This window comes from Aquarana catesbeiana, linkage group LG06 (assembly GCF_042186555.1).
Source record: "Aquarana catesbeiana isolate 2022-GZ linkage group LG06, ASM4218655v1, whole genome shotgun sequence".
Classification (NCBI taxonomy): domain Eukaryota; kingdom Metazoa; phylum Chordata; class Amphibia; order Anura; family Ranidae; genus Aquarana; species Aquarana catesbeiana.
In genome coordinates, this window is record NC_133329.1 from 45,247,840 (window position 1) to 45,268,938 (window position 21,099).

At 45.4% G+C, this 21,099-nt stretch overlaps 1 protein-coding gene across 1 annotated transcript in view; it reads left to right on the plus strand.

The window, feature by feature from the left end:
- LOC141147953 (uncharacterized) overlaps positions 1-21,099 on the plus strand; it is a 483,492-nt gene that overhangs the window by 234,430 nt on the left and 227,963 nt on the right. The window contains exon 14 of the mRNA XM_073635113.1: positions 12,613-12,702. Within this exon, the coding sequence (XP_073491214.1) occupies positions 12,613-12,702 (90 nt within the window). The remainder of the gene's footprint in view (positions 1-12,612; positions 12,703-21,099) is intronic.

Here is a 21,099-nt window from a genome sequence, read left to right on the forward strand (position 1 = left end):
GAGTGACCAAGGCACCCAACTCTTGTGTTCTGCCTAGGCGGGGAAGGCACAAGGATTTAGCATGGCTTTCGAGATTCCAACGTAATGTAGAGAGGAGAGTTGCTAAGGAATGGGGGCTGGACTATTCATATGTTCCTGAGAACATCATACAAGTGATAGAGGATTCCTGGGATCAGTGGGAAGATGAGCTAATGTGGAACTACTTGCATGTTCCAAGACCATTGCGGACACCGGAGAGTGATGTTTGGGTTTGGTTCCAGGACATTAAAAAGGAATGGAAGCTTGGAAGAGCAATACATAAAGATCAAGTTTTTGTTGTAAAAGAAGGACAACCTACCTGGTCTTATTCCGTTTCTGTTAAGGGAGAAGGTGATAGTAGAAGGAGACTGCCTGATCCGAGGTACTATTTGTAATAAGGATGAGTTAGGGTGGGTTTTTCCCTTCTTCTACTGTTCGAGCAGGTCAGGGCCACTCAGGGTGGCTGGTAAAGGACAATGCCATGGACACTAGGGTGTGTTACTTCTGCCCAATTCCCTTTGCCACTTTAAGAAAAAAAAAAAAAAAAAGCACTCCTGTTTAGGAGCTGAACAGAAAGTGTATCTGACTTAATGGGTATATGTGTTCATTGCTGGCGTGTCTGTTCAGCCTGCATTCTGCAGGAGTTGATAGACTCCTTTTGAGGGGGTGACAGCTCTGATCGGAACTCACATGCCAAAATGCTATTGTTCATTTAAAATTCTGTCACCAGTGGGAGGATTCTAACCCCCTACTGCTGGTGAAGTGTAAAATGTAAGATAGGTGTAGTTAGACGTTTGTCTCTGTTTTCTTTTCAGGTTCACTCAGATATGTGACGGCTGTCCATTTACACATGAAGGCCTGCGGCAAGCAGAGTGTTCCTCCTGAGGGAGTAGCACTTTGATTCTGCTTGTATGGAAAGTTAGTTGTAGGGATCTACAGCTAGGATTGTGTTAAATATACAAAGAATATGTTTGTATTATAATTTTGTATTATTTCATTGATGTTATTTCTGTATTTTTTACTTTCATTTAGGAGAATATAAGATGCTCCTCTCTTTGTAAAAGGAGAGACAGTTTTTCAAAATTGCAGGTTTCTCTTTGCCACAACTGAGGACAGTTGTGATTTTTGAGGGGGGTGTACGTAGCGCCCCTACCAAATTTGGTAGATGTTTAGTGGTGTTTTGATAGGGTAGGAGGGGGTGTGGCCACCTACACTTGGGCTCAGGGATACCTCCTCTGCTTGGGAGTGGATTCTGCTGGCAAGAGAGGATGGGCTGAGACTTGAGTGGCAGGTAACCCCATGTGAAAGAAGTGACCAATAGTTAATTTTTGTGGTCTGGGCGGTCTCTCATAAAAAGGGGGGTTCACATGTCCTAGGGGGAGTCTTCCAGAAAAGAGCTTGGGGTCCAGAGGTTCGGGACCGGAGGCCCGGGGGTTCAGAGGCCCCAGCGCCTCCGGGGAGGAGGCTGAAGGTCCAGGAGTTCAGAGATCCCGGAGCTGGATAGCCAAAGGTGACTGGAGAGGCCAAGGTCGGGTTCTCTAAGAGGAAGTCAAGTAACGCAGGAGGAAGTATCAACTAAGCAGAAGAAGGATACTGGGAACAGCTTTCTGTGAGTAGAACATGGACTGTTGTTGAGAGAGTGCAAAGGGAGTGCAGACCCAGTGCAACTATTCAGAAAATCCTTTGCTGTGTATCTAAGGACCACAGTGGGAAACACTTCTCGGGGGTTAGTGATGGAGGTTGGACACTGTAAGTCACAGATATAGGTGGTGAGGCTTATGACTGATCGGTAACAAGGGAATTTAATTTACAAGATTACGGCTACAGATTTATAACCCTTCTACATTCAGATTAGTATTTGTCATGGGCATCTGATATTCTGATATTCTTCATGGGCTTGTGTTATTAAACTGTTTTCAAATAAAGACACATAAAATCCAGCATCTTGTCTGTTGTGAGATGGAAGTAGCATGGGGAGGTCGGATAGAAGCGGGTTGGTGGAAGGCAAATGAACAAATCAGCAGCTCCCAAGGGAGTAGTGCGCTGCATATATATGAAACCGTAGATTCAATGATCACCATAGAGAGCATATGCAGACAGGTGCACTGTGGGACAAGTACCCAATATCCTCCAAAACTTATATTAAGCACTTTCCCAATGAAACCTCAAAGCAAACACACCAGATCTGCAGTATAATGTCATGAACCTGCAACAGTACAATGCAATGTATATATATCTTGTACTCAAGGGCTCCACCTAGGTTGTAATGCAATGTTCCAAATGCAAAGTAAACTGAGATGCTTTGTAGAAGATGATAAAAGTTCCTTGTCTTCAGAATCTTCAGCTAGCTTTTGGTATTAGACTGCAGTATTTGTAAATCCAAAAAGGGAAACAAGTAGAAAGAAAACTGTAGGACAGATGATGCGCTGGTAATTGTGTACTTGCAAATATAATGCACTTATAATACTTCCTCCTTAGCAATGGGTGTAGTTCAGTATTGACTTTATAGCAATGAGAAACAAATCCTAAAGTTCAACTGTATTCAGCCTGTGAATAAGCGTGATCACTTCTGTGGGACTACAAGTCTCACCAGCAGTCTGTAGATAACACACTCAGTTAATAATGTACTCTACTGAAATAGGCATGTGCCCTTCTCACCAAGTAGACCCAGAGGCTGTGAGGCTCCGTCCAGGCTCTCCTCCTGTTGTCTCAGTCTGATGAAAGATGGCACAGCCACGCTGTACCTCTCCTTCGGATAGCTGGGATGCAGGAACTTCCAGACATCCTGGCACTGCACACCGATCCACTTGTGTGGCTCCTAGGGCTGTATCCTGAAGTCCCTCAGAGACTGGCAATCTCGCTCCGCGCTGTGCAGGCTGCAGTCTTTTGGTCACACAACACACCTCCCTGCTGGTTGTTAGGGATGAGCTGAACACCCCCCATTTGGTTCGCATCCAGAATATGCGAACAGGCAAAAACTTTGTTTGAACACGCAAACACCGTTAAAGTCTATGGGACACGAACATGAAAAATCAAAAGTGCTAATTTTAAAGGCTTATATGCAAGTTATTGTCATAAAAAGTGTTTGGGGACCTGGGTCCTGCCCCAGGGGAAATGTATCAATGCAAAAAAAAAGTTTCAAAAATGGCAGTTTTTTCAGGAGCAGTGATTTTAATAATGCTTAAAGTGAAACGATAAAAGGGTAATATTCCTTTAAATTTCATACCTGGGGGGTGTCTATAGTATGCCTGTAAAGTGGCATACTATAGACATAGTAATGAATTGTCGGTCCGGAATACACATAAAAGTTCATTGATAAAAACGGCATGGAATTTCCCCACCGGGGAACCCGAACCAAAATTAAAAAAAAAAAAAATGCGTGGGGGTCCCCCTAAATTCCATACCAGACCCTTCAGGTCTGGTATGAATATTAAGGGGAACCCGTGCCCAAATTTTTAAAAAAATGGTGTGGGGGTCCCCCTCAAAATCAATACCAGACCTGATTTTAAGGGGAACCCCGTGCCAAAATTTTTTAAAAAATGGCGTGGGGGTCCCCCTCAAAATCCATACCAGACCCTTCAGGTCTGGTATGGATTTTAAGGGGAACCCCGCACCAAAATTTTTTTAAAAAATGGCGTGGGGTCCCCCCAAAAATCCATACCAGACCCTTATCCGAGCACTCAACCTGGCAGGCCGCAGGAAAAGAGGGGGGAGAGAGCAGCCCCCCTCCTGAACCGTGCCAGGCCACATGCCCTCAACATTGAGAGGGTGCTTTGGGGTAGCGGCCCCCCAAAGCACCTTGCCGGAGGAAGATGCCGGATGAGAAAACTGGAGAAGGAAGCGCAGGAAGAAGCAGGGGAAGAAGAAGATGGAGGAAAAAGAAGAACACCGAAGGAAGACCAGAAGAAAAAAGATAGAAGAAGAAACGGGGAAAGAAGAACAAATTAATAAAGGGATTGTCAAAAACCGTCTCTTATCTTTTTTTAACATTTTTGACACTTTTTTTGTGAAATGGTAGGGGTACATTTGTACCCCATTACCATTTCACACGGGGGGGGCGGGATCTGGGGGTCCCCTTGTTAAAGGTCCTCCTTGGGCCGCTACCCCAAAGCACCCTCCCAATGTTGAGGGCATGTGGCCTGGTACGGTTCAGGAGGGGGGGGGCGCTCTCTCGTCCCCCCCTCTTTTCCTGCGGCCTGCCAGGTTGCGTACTCGGATAAGGGTCTGGTATGGATTTTAAGGGGGACCACCACGCTATTTTTTTGAAAAAATTTGGCGCAGGGTTCCCCTTAATATCCATACCAGACCTGAAGGGCCTGGTATGGAATTTAGGGGGACCCCCACACATTTTTTTTTTTTTTTTAATTTTGGTTCGGGGTTCCCCTGTGTGGAAATTCCATGCCGTTTTTATCAATGAACTTTTATGTGTATTGCCGGACCGACAATTCATTATAGCCGTCACTAGCGCTAGCACTTTTACATTTTTTTTTTTTCCTTTAGAAATGTCATTTTGCTGTCAGACTATTATAAACACGGGAAACATGCGCCACTTTACAGGCATACTATAGAGACCCCTAGGTACGAAATTTAAAGGAATATTACACTTTTATTGTTTCACTTTAAGCGTTATTAAAATCACTGCTCACGAAAAAGCGTCCGTTTTAAAACTTATTTTTTGCATTGATCCATGTCCCCTGGTGCAGGACCCAGGTCCCCAAACACTTTTTATGACAATACCTTGCATATAAGCCCTTAAAATTAGCACTTTTGATTTCTCCCATAGACTTTTAAAAGGTCTTCCGCGGCTTTCGAATTTGCCATGAACACCCCAAATTGATTGCTATTTGGCGAAAGGGCGAACAGCCGATGTTCGACCCGAACATAAAGCCCATCCCTACTGGTTGTTGAATAGCGTCCCATGAGGCCGAAAGATGGCCGCTCTGTCCTATTTATCTGTTTACCCAGCAGGCTGTTCTGCGACTTGGCATTGTGGGTCTGCAAACTGGGCATTGTGGGTCAGTAATTCCCAGACTGCGTTAAGCACATGAGTCACTTCCTCATCAACTACCAATCCCACAATGCATAACTGTTTGCTTCTAAAATAGAGAAAAAGGTCATGACAACGTTTTAGCGACCACTAGAGGGAGCCAAACCCTTACTTAAGAAACAACACATTGTTTAGCATGATCACTTTGGTCACAACCCCTGCGTTACATTTGTAAAGTGAAGCTTTACCTCATTTACTAATCTCTGGAGCAACTTGTAAAGTGCACAGTCTGTTTGCCTAAAAGTAGAACTATAGGCACAACTTTTTTTTCTTCATTTAGATAAAGAAAGGTTCATAACTCCCGTCAGTTTTTTTTTTCCATCTGTGTCGCATTGGGGAGATTTCTCTTCACTTCCTGTCCCATAGCCAAACAGGAAGTGAGAGGAAATCCCTACAAATTAAAGGAATCACTGGGGCCCCCCAGGTCACCAGAAGCAGTGACCTCATTGAAAAATTCCCCTCTATTACTGTTCTGAGGACAATCCAAAATTTGGGATTTTCTTTTATGTTCACTTTCAGTGATAATGGTAAACAGGACAGAGAGGGAATCTCCCTAATGGGGACACAGACAGCAATAAAACCTGACAGGGGTTCCTTATCTAATCCTTATCTACTCTATCCAGTACTAAAAAATACGCTTTTCCTCTAGTTATACATTAAAGTGAAACTTCACTCTCTCAATCAACATTGTCTATTTTGAATCCTCATGCTGCTAGTATTAGTAAAGAGGTAATTATAATTATATTTACTTGTTTTAAACTGTTTTTTACATCTGTTCAGTTCTGGTTTCCATGTCCAGACAAATAATGTCATCGATCCCAGGAGTCTTCAGGAGAGGGGGAGGGGTTTTCTCAGCTAAGCACACCCTCCTGTCTGCATGCCTGAGCTAAGGGCAAATGGATTCCAGGATGTAATTGCTCTATGAATCATCTGCCCTTATTCAAGATGGCCACAGCCAGACATGAGAGGGTGGTGTTTTTCTAAGGGATTTCTCAGCAAAATAAAGCATGGAGACATGGATGGATGGATGGATGGGGGAAATTGCTTTGAATATTATAAATGAAATACATTTTGGTTTGTGGTGCTCAGATACAGTGTAGTTCCACTTTAAGTAAATCAACCCCAATGATTTCCATATTTAGGTTTCTATACATTACTGGTGAGAGAACTGATCCAAAAAGGCAGAGACTACTCTAATTGGCAAATCTATATTTACATCCCTAAATACTGCATGTCTGGACCACGACTTCAAGTGATTGTAAACGATCACCTTGTAAAACAACCCATTCAGTTTAAAATAGAAATGGAAGGCAAAATGGAAGGCAAAAGTGTCTATACAGTACTGTGTAAAATCCAGTAATACACGGTCTCACCCTGCTGCACATGCTCAGTTGCTGTCTATTTTTAGGCACTGCTGAATATGTACAGTACCTGACCGCGAGATTGTGTTTCCAGCGCGATACCATCGCGCTGGTTCTCAGCGACAGGGTACTGTGCATGTCGCGCTGGCTCACTCATCGCGAAAGGAAAACTTTGTTTTTCTTTCGCGATGAGTGACAGGCAGTGCTGACAGCTGTCTGGTATGAATCCTGAGGGGGAACGCCGCGCCAAATTTTAAATGAAAAAAATGGCGTGGGTTCCCCCCAGGGGCATACCAGGCCCTTAGGTCTGGTATGGATTGTAAGGGGAACCCCCTACGCCGAAAAATCGGCATGGGGGTTCCCCCAAAATCCATACCAGACCCTTAACCGAGCACGCAGCCCTGCCGGCCAGCAAAGGGGATGGGGACGAGCGAGCGCCCCCCCTCCTGAGCCGTACCAGGCCGCATGCCCTCAACATGGGGGGGGTGGGTGCCTTGGGGGAGGGGGGCGCCCTGCGGGGCCCCCCCACCCCAAAGCACCTTGTCCCCATGTTGATGAGGACAAGGGCCTCTTCCCGACAAACCTGGCCGTTGGTTGTCGGGGTCTGCGGGCGGGGGGCTTATCGGAATCCGGGAGGCCCCTTTAATAAGGGGGCCCCCAGATCCCAGCCCCCCACCCTGTGTGAATGAGTATGGGGTATATCGTACCCCTACCCATTCACCTAGGGAAAAGTGTCAATTAAAAAAAAACACAGTACACAGGTTTTAAGAGTAATTTATTAGGCAGCTCTGGGGTCTTCTTTCGACTTCGGGGGGGTCTCCTTCCGATTTCTCCCGATGTTCGGCCTCTTCTCCTGGTGTTCGGCCTCTTCTCCCGGGCCCCGCCGCTATCTTCTTCAGCTCTATTGCCAGCCAGGGGCCCGGTCTGCTGCCGCTGTCTTGTCGCCGCTGTCTCGCCGATGCTGTCTCGTCGCTTCTTCTCTTCTTCCGATGTTAACACGACGCTCTCTCCGGCTGGAATGCTTTGTGCGAGCTGCGGAGTCATTTATATAGGTGGTGACCCCACCCCCTTGTGACGTCATGGTCCCAGCATGCGCAGGGACTCTGGGGTCACGCCCCCTTATGACGCCAGAGTCCCTGCGCATGCTGGGACCATGATGTCACAAGGGGGTGGGGTCACCGCCTACATAAATGGCTCCGCAGCGTGCACAAAGCATTCCAGCTGGAGAGAGCGTCGTGTCAACATCTAAAGAAGAGAAGAAGCGACGAGACAGCGGCGGCGAGACAGCGACGACAAGACAGCAGCAGCAGACCGGGCCCCTCGCTGGCAATAGAGCTGGAAGAAGATAGCGGCGGGGCCCGGAAGAAGAAGAGGCTGAACACCGGGAGAAGAGGCCGAACACCGGGAGAAGTCGGAAGGAGACCCCCCGAAGTCGGAAGAAGACCCCGGAGCTGCCTAATAAATTACTCTTAAAACCTGTGTACTGTGTTTTTTTTTTTATTGACACTTTTCCCTAGGTGAATGGGTAGGGGTACGATGTACCCCATACTCATTCACACAGGGTGGGGGGGCCGGGATCTGGGGCCCCCTTATTAAAGGGATCTCCCAGATTCTGATAAGGCCCCCACCCGCAGACCACGACAACTAACGGCCAGGGTTGTCGGGAAGAGGCCCTTGTCCTCATCAACATGGGGACAAGGTGCTTTGGGGTGGAGGGGCCCCGCAGGGCGCCCCCCTCCCCAAGGCACCCACCCCCCCCATGTTGAGGGCATGCGGCCTGGTACGGCTCAGGAGGGGGGGGGCGCTCGCTCGTCCCCACCCCCTTTGCTGGCCGGCCGGGCTGCGTGCTCGGATAAGGGTCTAGTATGGATTTTAGGGGGACCCCACGCCGATTTTTCGGCGTAGGGGGTTCCCCTTACAATCCATACGAGACCTAAGGGCCTAGTATGCCCCTGGGGGGGGAACCAACGCCGGTTTTTTCATTTAAAATTTGGAGCGGCGTTCCCCCTCAGGATTCATAACAGACAGCTGTCAGCACTGCCTGTCGCTCATCGCAAAAGGAAAACAAAGTTTTCCTTTCGGGATGAGTGAGCCATCTCGGCGCTGGCTCCTGCGATGGGGCTCGTAGGTGTCAAATCTCGCCGAGAAATGGGGCGAGATTGACACAATATCGCGGTCACCTACTGTAGAGGCCGATCTGCTGACAGCCTTAAAATGGAATTAAACACTCCTATTCTTTTTACAGCCATGGAAGCTGCTTCTGTTTGAACCGTATCTGCCATGGTGCTGCACATGTGATCAGTTATGATACCGACCATTTGATGGTTTGACAGTTTGGTTGAGGACACAAGCAAATGTGACAGTTACTAATCCCGGCATTCCAGGAATGTAACTGTTTTTTTAAACTATTAAATCGAAGGGTTTATGATTTACTGCTGCTCAGGGACTCTGGGCTTGAGCAAAATGGCGGCCTCCAGCAAGAAGAAACAGGAGCAATGTTGGAGGCAATTTACAGCACAAACTAATTTTGGTAGTATAATTATTAATGTGGAATGTATGTTCCTTGCTAAAGAACATTATATTTATCACATTGTTATGGGTAAAGTTCCACTTTAAGTCACTTGTAGAAATGATTTCTCTTCAAACAGGACATTTGCTGTTGTGATTGAGATCCATCTCTCTCTGGCTACAAGATTTACTTACTTTGACTTATAGGCAGGGGAGAATTAGGAAACTTTGACTCTAGGAACGAACTCCAACAACGATTCCCTTTCATGGTATGGACAGATTTCTGTGGGATAAGGAAAGTGTACCATGTGAAGAGTGACCTAGTCCTACATTGATTGGTGGGCATTGGGGTTTGTGTCTCTTATCTTACCCCATGGCATCGGGACTTAGCCTGAAGGTCCTTAAGGAAGAGTTCTTTGGATTTGCACGTCAGGTGTAGAGAGGATCTTCCGCCATTGTAGAAGTATATGATCTATGACACAACTGCATCATTCATTAGACACCTTTCACACTGGGGCGGCGTCGGCAACAATATCGGCGCTTTACTGTCGGTATTCGGCCACTAGCGGGGGGCGGTTTTACCCCACCCCCCCGCTAGCGGCCGAGAAAGCGTTAAACACCACCGCAAAGCACCACTGCAGAGGCGCTTTGCCGGCGGTATAGCCGCGGTGCCCCATTGATTTCAATGGGCAGGAGCGGTGAAGGAGCGGTGTATACACCGCTCCTTTACCCCTCTGAAGATGCTGCTAGCAGGACTTTTTTCCCATCCTGCTAGCGCACCGCTCCAGTGTGGGAGCCCTCGGGGCTTTCACACTGGAGACACAGCAGTGGCTGTTTCGGGTCGGTTTTCAGGCGCTATTATTAGTGCAATATCGCCTGCAAACTGCCCCAGTGTGAAAGGGGTCTTAGTGTTTATAATCAGTTTAAGCACAAGGTTAACTAGCGTGTTTTAATCTCAGTGCAGTGAGAGTACTTAAAGCGTCATCTAATAGTACTTGTGTGAACTGAGCCTTATAGTGGCGAAAGACACCCAGTGTTGGAACCATTTTTTTGGGGGTTTTTTAAATTATTTTTTTATGGTCTATCCATTAATATAATGTCTGCATTTTGTGGAATTCCATGGACTGGATTCATGTCACAATTCAAACAGATTTTTGGGGTCAAAATAGGGAAAAGCCTAGGTTTCTGCTTCAAGGCTTTAACTTTTGGTCCATAAGATGAATTTTTGAATAGTTTTTATTTTTAACAATATATCGATTCTAAAATAGTACTCCTAGGTTTGAATATTCATATTTTTCCAATTCTAAAGTGAGTTTAAATATAAATGGGAAAGCTATCTGACACAATGCTCATTAAAGTGATTCTAAAGTCTAAAGGCTTTTCTATTTAATAAAAATGTTATACTTACCTGCTTTGCACAGAGTGGCCCCAAATCTCCCCTTTTTGGGGTCTCCCGCTGGCGCTCTTGGCTCCTCCTCTACTCCGAATGCCCCACAGCAAGCAGCTTGCTATGGTGGCACTCATACAGACTAGCTCCTGAGCTGGGCTGTGTGTGTCTATTGCTCTGCCCCACCCCCCCACTCCCTCCTCACTGAATTTGAATGACAGGAACAGGAGCCTATGGCCCCCGCTGCTGTCTGTCAGTCTCTGTGTGAAGAGGGAGAGAGGAGAGAAGACTGAAATTGGGCACAGCACTCACCTGTCTCAATCCAGGACTCGGGTAAGTGTTTAGAGGGGGAGGGGGCACAGCAAGTCCTAAATCTTTTTTTATCTTAAGACCCCTTTCACACTGAGATGCTTTGCAGGCGCTATAACGCTAAAAATAGTGCCTGCAAAGCACCCTGAAAGAGCCGCTCCTCACACTCCAGTGTGAAAGTCTGAGGGCTTTAACACTGGAGCGGTGCGCTGGTAGGACACTAAAATAGTCCTGCTAGCAGCATCTTTGGAGCGGTAAAGGAGCGGCGTGTGTCCCGCTCCTCCACCGCTCCTGCCCATTGAAATCAATGGGCAGTGCGGCCGTACCGCAGCCCCCCCCCCGCCAGTTTTAACCCTTTTTCAGATGCTAGCGGGGGTACAAAGTGCCCTGCTAGTGGCCGAATACCCCCACAAAAATGACGGTAAAGCGATACTAAAAATAGCGATGCTTTACCGTCGACGCCCCCACCGCCTCAGTGTGAAAGCAGCCTAAAGGAGTTGTAAAGGCAGAAGGTTTTATTATCTACATGCATTCTATGCATGAAGATAAAAAGCCTTCTGTGTGTAGCAGCCTCCCCAGCACCCCCTAATAGTTACCTGAGCCCCATCTCTGTCCAGCAATGTCCACAAATGTCTCGGTCGTCCAAGACTCTTCCTCCTGCTTGGCTGAGACACAGCAGCGGCGACATTGGCTCCTGCGGCTGTCAAAGTCAGTCAGCCAATCAGGACAGAGAGGGGGTGGGGCTGGGTTCCATACCCAAATGGACACACGGAGCTCTGACTCGGCTCTGGTGCCCCCATAGCAAGCTGCTTGCTGTGGGGGCACTCACCAGGAGGGAGGGGCCAGGAGCAGCAAAGAGGGACCTGAGAAGAGGAGGATTGGGGCTGCTGTGTGCAAAACCACTGCATGGAGCAGGTAAGTATAAAATGTTTGTTATTTTTATTGAAAAAAAAACAAGACTTTACAATCACTTTAAAGCAGGGAATTCATTAAGGTAAAAAACATTTTAGCTTTAGAACTACTTTAAATATGATGTGTATTTTGAAATAGCATTATGAAATGGAAAGCTCTAGACTTGATAAGGAGATTTAGGAATTGTCTAACAAATGACCAACAAAATTCACAAAAGCTGCGCTGAAAAGTCACATTGAGTATATCCACAAAATATCATGGAGATAGGAATTCAAAGTAAACTTTTTAAGCCTTGATATCACCACAGTGTGCACACACAAAATTAAAAGTGCCCGTCCACCGTAGCTGTAGATTCTGCTTACCAGACGGCAAGCTTAAAAGACAGGTGGCTATAACCCGGCCTAGGCCTTTTAGCTTGCTGATGACCACATATGACGGTAAATGGAAATATGCAGCTCACTCCCTTTATCCCGCTGGAGTGTCCGTAATAAAAAGGATGCTCAAGGAAAGAGAAGACTGCCCATAGTGTAATAACGTCTATAAAATCATTTATTAAAATCAAAGTTTTACACTTACATTTAGAAGTAAATATATAAGCTTAAAAGGAATGCCGGCCAGCACAAACACACGGAGCCCGTCCATCTACTTCGATTGCATGGTGACGTCTCTACGTGCCTTCCTCCAGATGCGTTTCGTCATCAGCAGATGTCAATAGGAAACCGTCTGCTGATGACGAAATGCGTCCGGAGGAAGGCACGTAGTTTACTTTGAATTCCTATCTCCACAATATTTTGTGACCACAAATTTTTATTTTATTTTATTTTTTTTCAGCTATGACTAAGGACTAACGTCGGAAATGCGTAGGCTGTTTTACAGCTCTGTACATGTATTTAATAAAGGAATACTATTTTGGATGTTATCCTGAGTGCCGACCATCTTTTTCTTAAAAAAGCTGACCACACCTTTTAAGAAAAACAAAACAAAACAAGATATAAAAGACAAGGTTTAGGTGAAGATGGAAATTTATCAGAGGCATCTTCCTCATCTTCTTTTTTTTTTTCCCCATGCAGTTTATGGAATTTCACATAAGCCTGGATCATCTCTGGATGTCACATTGGTGAGATCGAAGGGTGATGGACACAGCGGTACACAATCTCAAGGTGATGGTAATTCTACTTTTTAACACATGGAATTCACAGGCAAATAGAAAGGGGGCGGCGCCCTAAGTGATGGATGTCAGGATTTGGATACAAACATTTGTCATTCACAGACTCATTTTGGAGCTGTGTCTAAGATAAATCTTACATCTTTTTTTAGGAGAGCATAACCCACAACTTCAGAGACATCGAAATGAGAAGCACATTGGTGGGGGAAGGGAGGGGGAGGGGGGTCAGGCATGGATCAGTTTGTGATCAAGGCAACTTAGTTACAGAAAATGATTTTGAGATTATTAAAATTTGGGAGTCCATTTTTTTATCCACCTCTGTATTCTTTTATTTTCCCAGCATGGGGAGGGTGGAGTTGTGTTTATGGTTGCCAGCCACTTGTTGTTGCATCTTGTCACTGTGTGATCAGCCTGTTTCATGTGTACCTTATGTATTTCATATATCTTGGTGGTTTTGACATATGTATTATATATATATATACACACGTACGTGTGTGTGTGTGTGTGTGTGTGTGTGTGTGTGTGTGTGTGTGTGTGTGTGTGTGTGTGTGTGTGTATATATATATATATATATATATATATATATATATATATGTGGAGCCCTATGTCCGATATGGACATAGATAACATTTGTAGTTAACATAAAACTTACCATCGGAAATAGACCTGGAAGTGTGGACTTACCATATGAAATGGACCTCAAAGTGTGCCTTGGTCTGCTGGTCGGTATGCCAGAATAAGGGGGCAAAAACATTCAGGTAGGGGTGTGGTTTTGTTAGTTTTGGCTTTGTTTATTTGAGCAAGTTTGGTGAATGCTTGTGCCGTTTCCACCTAAGGAGTGGGGACGTACCGGGCGAGGTAGGCAGAGTTTCACCTGCTAAGTCTCTTGATGACGTGGTCTGGGACCCATGCTGAAATGCTGCCAAGGCTGCCCCAATACTAAAGAGTGACTGGAGTGCTGACTGGGGTCGAGGTTAGAGGTCGACCGATATGGGTTTTTCTCTGGCCGATGCCAAAGCCGATATTTAGAAATCGCGGTGGCCGATGGCCGATATATGATGCCGATTTTTTTTGGGCCGATATATTAGGCCGATTTTTTTTTTTTTTTTTCCCTTCATCTCATAAAATCTGACAGTTAGACCCCTTTCACACTGGGGCGTTTTTCAGGCGCTTTTGGGCTAAAAATAGCGCCTGTAAAACGGCTCCCCTGCAGTCTCAGTGTGATATCCCGAGTGCTTTCACACTGAGGTGATGCGCTGGCAGGATGTTAAAAAAATAGTCCTGCAAGCAGCATCTTTGGAGCGGTGTATACCGCTCCTCCACCACTCCTGCCCATTGAAATTAATGGGCATCGCTGCCGAAGCGCCTGCAAAGCGTTTCGGCAGCAGCACTTCAGGGGCGCATTTAACCCCTTCTTCGGCCGCTAGCTGGGTTATAAGCGCCCCGCTAGCAGCCAAATAGCGCCGCTAAAATGATGGTAAAGCGCCGCTAAAACTAACAGCGTTTTACCGTCAACGCACGCCCGCTCCAGTGTGAAAGCAGCCTTAAGTAATAAGTGATACAGAAATTTTTTTATATTTAAACATTTATTAAACAAAACAAACCTCCAATCAGTTCACTTGTATGTAGAATTTAGATTAAAAAAAAATAACTATATCTTAAATATTAAATACACAAAAACAGGTAATCAAAACTTTTTGACGAAAAAAATGGGCTAACTTTACTGCTTTTTTTTTTTTTTTTTTTTTATTTCATTAGTGTATTTTTAAAAAAAAAATGCTTTTGAAAGGCTGCTGCGCAAATACCGTGTGACATAAAATATTGCAACAACCGCTATTTTATTCCCTAGGGTCTCTGCTAGAAAAAAATATATATGTAATGTTTGGGGGTTCCAAGTGATTTTCTAGCAGAAAATACAGGATTTTTACTTGTAAGCAACAAGTGTCAGAAAAGATTTAGTCTTTAAATGGTTAAACTGAGAACTTCTCCACGGAGTTCAGTCTGTTGATAAAATAACCTGAAAGAGATACAATGTATCTTCTTATCAGACTTGGCAGGCTGCCCAGAGGAGGAGAGAAGAAAACTTCAGACAACTTGCATTGACTTATATTACAGAAGTCATTTGCAAGTCCCGCTGAAGGTATAATTGGCTTTTTTATCAGCACAATCGGCCGATGCCGATTAAGTAAAAAAAGCCAAATATCGGCCGATATATCGGTCGACCTCTAGTCGAGGTGTAGGCAGCGTAGAAGAACCCTCAGGTGTTTGATGAACTGGCAGGCACTCGAGGGTTGCCTGAAAAGGTAATAGGGGACTAGAGTTTGAGTGTTCCGGTAGGAGTGACAGTAGGCGGTTGAGTATGGTTACTGGCCACCGGACGTTGTTTACTTTATAGAGATGGATGTCTATCCTGGAGCTTGATTGCTGGGTTTTGGACACTGCAGGGTGGAGGATGAAATGGTGTTGGCAGCGAGCCAACTACACAGAACTTGGCCTGCGGGATTGCTGCGGGTGAACTCGCTGGGCCGCCAGAACCCGTAGTAGGTCAAGTAATGGCTGCTTGTATGACCAAACTGGGGAGAAGGCCCAATAGCGAACTGGTTAATATAGTAGACATGTCCCAGAAGGTGGCAGCCTGGAACAAACGTGCAGTGGACATTAAACTGGTGTTGCCAGGATAATTACACCAGCCCACCAGCCTGCACAGGAAGGACATAACAGAACAATGCGGGCCTGGCTTCATTAAGAGGCTCGCCTCGGACCGGATGTCGGTGGCAAAGCCACGGCCTGTCCTGTCCAGATAGGACCCTAGAGTTAAGCGGCTGCCATGACCGGGTGTAACTTGAAGAGGGAGGGAGTCCGGGTAAACCCGGGGTTTCGGAGTGTCTCTGGGGACCATGTACTTGTAAACCGATGATGGCCAAAAATTGCCGCGAAGCCTGTGGTGGCTGTGGCATCTGTCGCTACCTGGGGTGACAAGGGCGACGTAGGTGATAAGACCCTAGAGTTAAGGTATAATCATTGATACACCGATCCACGTAGTACGGGACCTTCCGACATTGATAGGTCCACATTCTTAGGAAAGACTGCAGCTACTTCTTAGTACACACCCGTGTATGGGTGAAGTCTTGGGGAACTAACCTGATACGGGTCAGTTTGTCAAGGGGAGGCTGGCCTGCGTGGTGTTCGTTAATTCAGAGGAGGTTATTGTAGACCTCGGTTCCGGATTATTGAGTTTTTAGAGACTACAAGCTGAAGGACATAATGGTATCACCAGCGAGTCAAGTTGTGTCTACAAAGTACCTGGCTGCCTGTGCCAGTAAAAGTGAATTTGTTAGGCCGTAGAAACCACAGAGGGCCAGGTAGATGGCTGCTTGTATGACTAGACTGGGGAATGTCTGAGGTTTTGACATGTCCCTGAAGATGGCAGTTGTGATGGGCAAGCGTTTGCCGTTAGCTATGGGCTGATGCTTCTGGACGCCACGTAGAAAGGATCCTACTGTATGAGCCGTAAACACAAATGACTCTCTGGGGTCCTGTGAGGGCAAGAAATGCTGGATGTTGGCTAGGTATAGCCTGATGATGTTATGAGGAGCCAGCTGTGTTTGGCAATACGATACCTGGTGTGGGGTGGAACCTGAAGTCAACTGACCTAAGCGAGAAATGACACAGAAATTGATGAGTGGCTCGTATGAAATGCCACTGGAGACAAGTGGCCGATTAAGTGCCACTGAAGAATGATGTGTGACTGATTGTGTGCCACTGGAAATGTGTACTGATTGCAAAAAGTCATGCTAAGATGCAAGCCCTGCAATGATTGCAAGAGTTGTGCTTAAATACGTGTTTGCAACAATTGCCAGGGAGTTTGTGTCAATGGAGATGTGTTTGCTGTGACTGCGAGAAGTCCGTATTACTGCATGTGCTTGCACGGGCTGCAAGGAGTTATACTTGGATGCGTGTTCGCGACAATTATAAAGTTGTGTTTGGATGCGTACTTGCCATGATTGCAAGAAGTTATGCTTGGGTGTGTCCCTGCAACATTTGCAAGAAGTTGTGACTGGATGCGTGCTTGCAATGATGGCAAGAAGTTAAGCTTGGATGCATGCTTGCAACGTTTGCAAGAAGTTATGCTAAGATGCGTGTCTTGTAATGCTTGTAAGATTTGTGCTTGAATGTGTGCTTGCAACGATTGCAAGGGAGTTCCTGTCGGTGGAGATGTGTTTGTAGTGACTGTGAAAAGTTCGTATTGCTGCATGTGCTTGCAAGACTGCAAGAGTTAAGCTTAGATGTGTGCTTGCAATGGTTGCGAGAAGTTGTAATTGGATGCGTACTTGCAATTATTGTAAGAAGTTATGTTTGAATGCATGCCTGCAACGTTTGCAAGAAGTTTTATGATTGGATGCGTGTTTGAAATGATTGCAAGAAATTGTGCTTGGATGTGTGCTTGCAACGAATGCAAGACGTTCTGCTTGGATGCGTACTTGCAACGATTGCAAGAAGTCATGATGGGATGTGTGCTTGCAACAATTGCAAGAAGTTATGTTTCGATGTGTGCTTGCAATGAAATGCAAGAAGTTGTGTTTGGATGCGTATTTGCGATGATTGCAAGAAGTTATACTTGGATGTGCTGTGATTACGAGGGGGTATAGTAGCGAGGCGAAGGTTTCAACGAATGAATCGGGACCATGACTGAGCTTCGAAGGAAGACGGGGTGTGGCCCCCCTTTTTTCTTTTTTTTTTTTTTTTTTTGACTGACCTAGAGGAAATGACAGATGACAACCAGTGGAGGGTTTGACTACCTGGTTTGACAGGTAAATTGTAACATGTTTAAGTGACAGGTGCATGGCATTAAATAAATGAGTGAACTGTTTGTGCCATGACAGAGGCACGAATCGGTGTGCCATGACTGCGCCAATAAGGCCGCGCCAACTGGGGCTTGCCAGGATGAATCGATGTCCGACGGATGCCCTTAACTTGAATCGGGGCGCGGCATGCGACAATGAAATAAATGAAAAACGTTTCGCCATGACAGAGGCACGAATCGGTCGTGCCGCAGCTGCGGCTGACTCTGGAGCATGCACTGAAATGAGGCAAAAGAAACGCTGGTGCATGCCGGAATAAATTGGTGCATCATGGATGCGACTGGATTTGAATTGGAGTGTGGTATGTAACCGTGAAATGTTTGCCCTGGCAAAGGCACGAATTGGTTATGCCGCAACTGATAGCTAACCAAGTTCTGATGCAGGTGTTGGCTGAGGCCCAAACGTTTTACTTATACTAATTTATTTATATATATATATATATATATATATATATATATATATATATATATATATATATATATATATTTTGTATATTGTTTTTTGTTTTTTTTATCGACTGCGACAAAATGACGAGTTGGACTATGGAGCACGAATGAAATGAGGCCAAGACAACTGGGGCGCGCCGGGACGAATCGGTGCATCTCGGATGCTACTGGATTCGAATCGGGGCGTGGTACGTGACAGTGAGATGAGTGAAATGATGAAATGAATGAAATGATTTGTCATGGTAGAGGCGCGTGCCATGACAGGGACACGAGTCGATCATGTCGTGACTGCAACTGACAACGAACCGGACTCTGGAGCATGTCCAGAAATGAGGCCGGGCTCTGGGGCGCACCGTAACGAATCGGTGCATCGAAGATGCGACTGAATTCGTAACGGAGCGTGATACGTGGCATGATAACCATGACAGAGGTACAAATCGGTGAGTTGAAAGCGAATGATAATGACGTGACTCTGGAGCATGTACTGAAATGAGGCCGTAACTACTGGGGCACACCGGAGCGAATCGGTGCATCTTTAGATGCGACTGAATTCGAATCGGAGCGCGGTACGTGACTGAAATGAAAGAAATAATTCAAAATGGTTTGAAATGTTAGAAATGTATTTAGAAATGTTCAAAATGAGAAATGATTGATATCGAACTGACGTGGTTCGATAAGGAATTGCGAATCGCTACGGCTGTTTGCTGATGCCTGGTAATAATTAGACATGCCTGAAATGAAGCGACGTCTATGTCGCTGTGCTTTTTTCAGATAACGAGAAATGGTAACATAACGAAAGTGCAAATGGTATGCATTGCGGTTACGTTTGTGAAATTGCGAGTGACTCGTAAGTTTGATATCACGGTTTAGTGACATGATATCTAACAATGCGTAAAAAACAAAGTCCGACGGGACCCTACCTGCGACAGCCAAGCCAGACGCGCGGTACGAACTACGAATCGGTAACACGGACTTCGAAACTCTCGAGCACGGAAATTTGCGAAAACGGGAACTTGCGAGACAAGAACTAGTGGACGTTGGCATTCGAATTGTCGGCCTAGTGACGTATATCGCGCACAGGAAACCGACAAGCACCACAGGTGAGCGGGCTGCTTAAATACCCCCCGGGCTCCTCCCATAAATGCAGGCCACCATACTGGCCTTCCTACACATTATATATATATATATATATATATATATATATATATATATATATATATATATATATATATATACACACACACACACACACACACACACACACACACACACTATATTGCCAAAAGTATTGGGACACCTGCCTTTACACGCACATGAACTTTAATGGCATTCCAGTCTTACTCTGTAAGGTTCAATATTGAGTTGGCCCACCCTTTGCATCTATAACAGCTTTAACTCTTCTGGGAAGGCCACCCACAAGGTTTAGGAGTGTGTCTATGGGAATGTTGGACCATTCTTCCAGAAGCACATTTGTGAAATCGGGCACTGATGTTGGATGAGAAGGCCTGGCTTGCAGTCTCCACTCTAATTCATCCCAAAGGTGTTGAGGTCAGGACTCGCTCATCCACACTATTTTGCCAAAGTATTGGGCCACCCTTCTAAATCATTTGATGGAGGGGGGATTATGATGTGGGGTTGTTTTTCAGGGGTTGGGCTTGGCCCCTTATTTCCAGTGAAGGGAACTCTTAAGGCATCAGAATAACAAGACATTTTGGACAATTTCATGCTCCCAACTTTGTGGGAACAGTTTGGGGATGGCCCCTTCCTGTTCCAACATGACTGCACACCAGTGCACAAAGCAAGGTCCATAAAGACATGAATGAAGGGAGTTTGAGGTGGAGGAACTTGACTGGCCTGCACAGAGTCCTGACCTCAACTCGATAGAACACCTTTGGGATGAATTAGAGCGGAGACTGCGAGCCGGACCTTCTCGTCCAACATCAGTGCAGCCTTATCAACGCCCATCAGTAAAGGAGAAAAATTACTTATTTACAAAATTTTGTAAACAAAAACAAAGAATGTATTTTTTTCTCAAAATTTTCGGCCTTTTTTTTTATTTGTTTAGCCAAAAAAAAACCCCAGTGGTGATCACATACCACCAAAATAAAGCTCTATTTGTGTGAATAAAATGATAAAAATACAGTTTTGTATGACCGTGCAATTGTCATTCAAAGTGTGACAGCGTTGAAAATTGTCCTGGGCAGGAAGGGGGGAAGTGCCCTGTATTGAAGTGGTTAAAGTGGAACTTCACTCTTTAAATCATCATTGTCTATTTTGAATCCTCACGCAGCTAGTAAATATATAGGAAAATTATAATTATATTTACTTGTTTTAGACAGTTTTTTACATTTCTTCACTTGCTTCCTGGTTTCCATGTCTAGGCAAATGATGTCATCAATGCCAGGAGTCTTCAGGAGAGGAGGAGGGGTTTTCTCAGCTAAGCACACCATCCTGTCTGTATGCCTGAGTTAAGGGCAAATGGATTCCAGGAAGTAATTGCTCTATGAATCATCTGCCCTTATTCAAGATGGCCACAGCCAGAAATGAGAGGGGGGTGTTTTTCTAAAGGATTTCTCATCAAAATAAAGCATGGAGACATGGATGGATGGATGGATGGGGGGGGGGGTTGCTTTGAATATTATAAATGAAATAAATAGTATTTTTGGTTTGTGGAGCTCAGATACAGTGCAGTTCCACTTTAAGTAAATCAACCCCAATGATTTCCATATTTAGGTTTCTATACATTACTGGTGAGAGAACTGATCCAAAAAGTCAGAAACTACTCCAAAATTGGCAATTATATTTTTACATTCCTTAACCACTTCCCACCCGGCCACTGCACATAAACGGCCGGGTGGGAGCGCCCTCCTTGGGGCTGACAAAAAAAATGAACTCCATTCCTACTGGTCTACCCAACCTATCCACCACATGCTGGTCTATTCGTCATTGATGCCCAGAACCCGTTATGAGATGATCATGAGATTTTTACACTTCAATAACAATGCCCAAAGCCTCCCTCAAAATCATCCCAGTTACGATAAATTATTCAAAATTCGACCCCTAATCAATTTTTTTTGCGCCAGC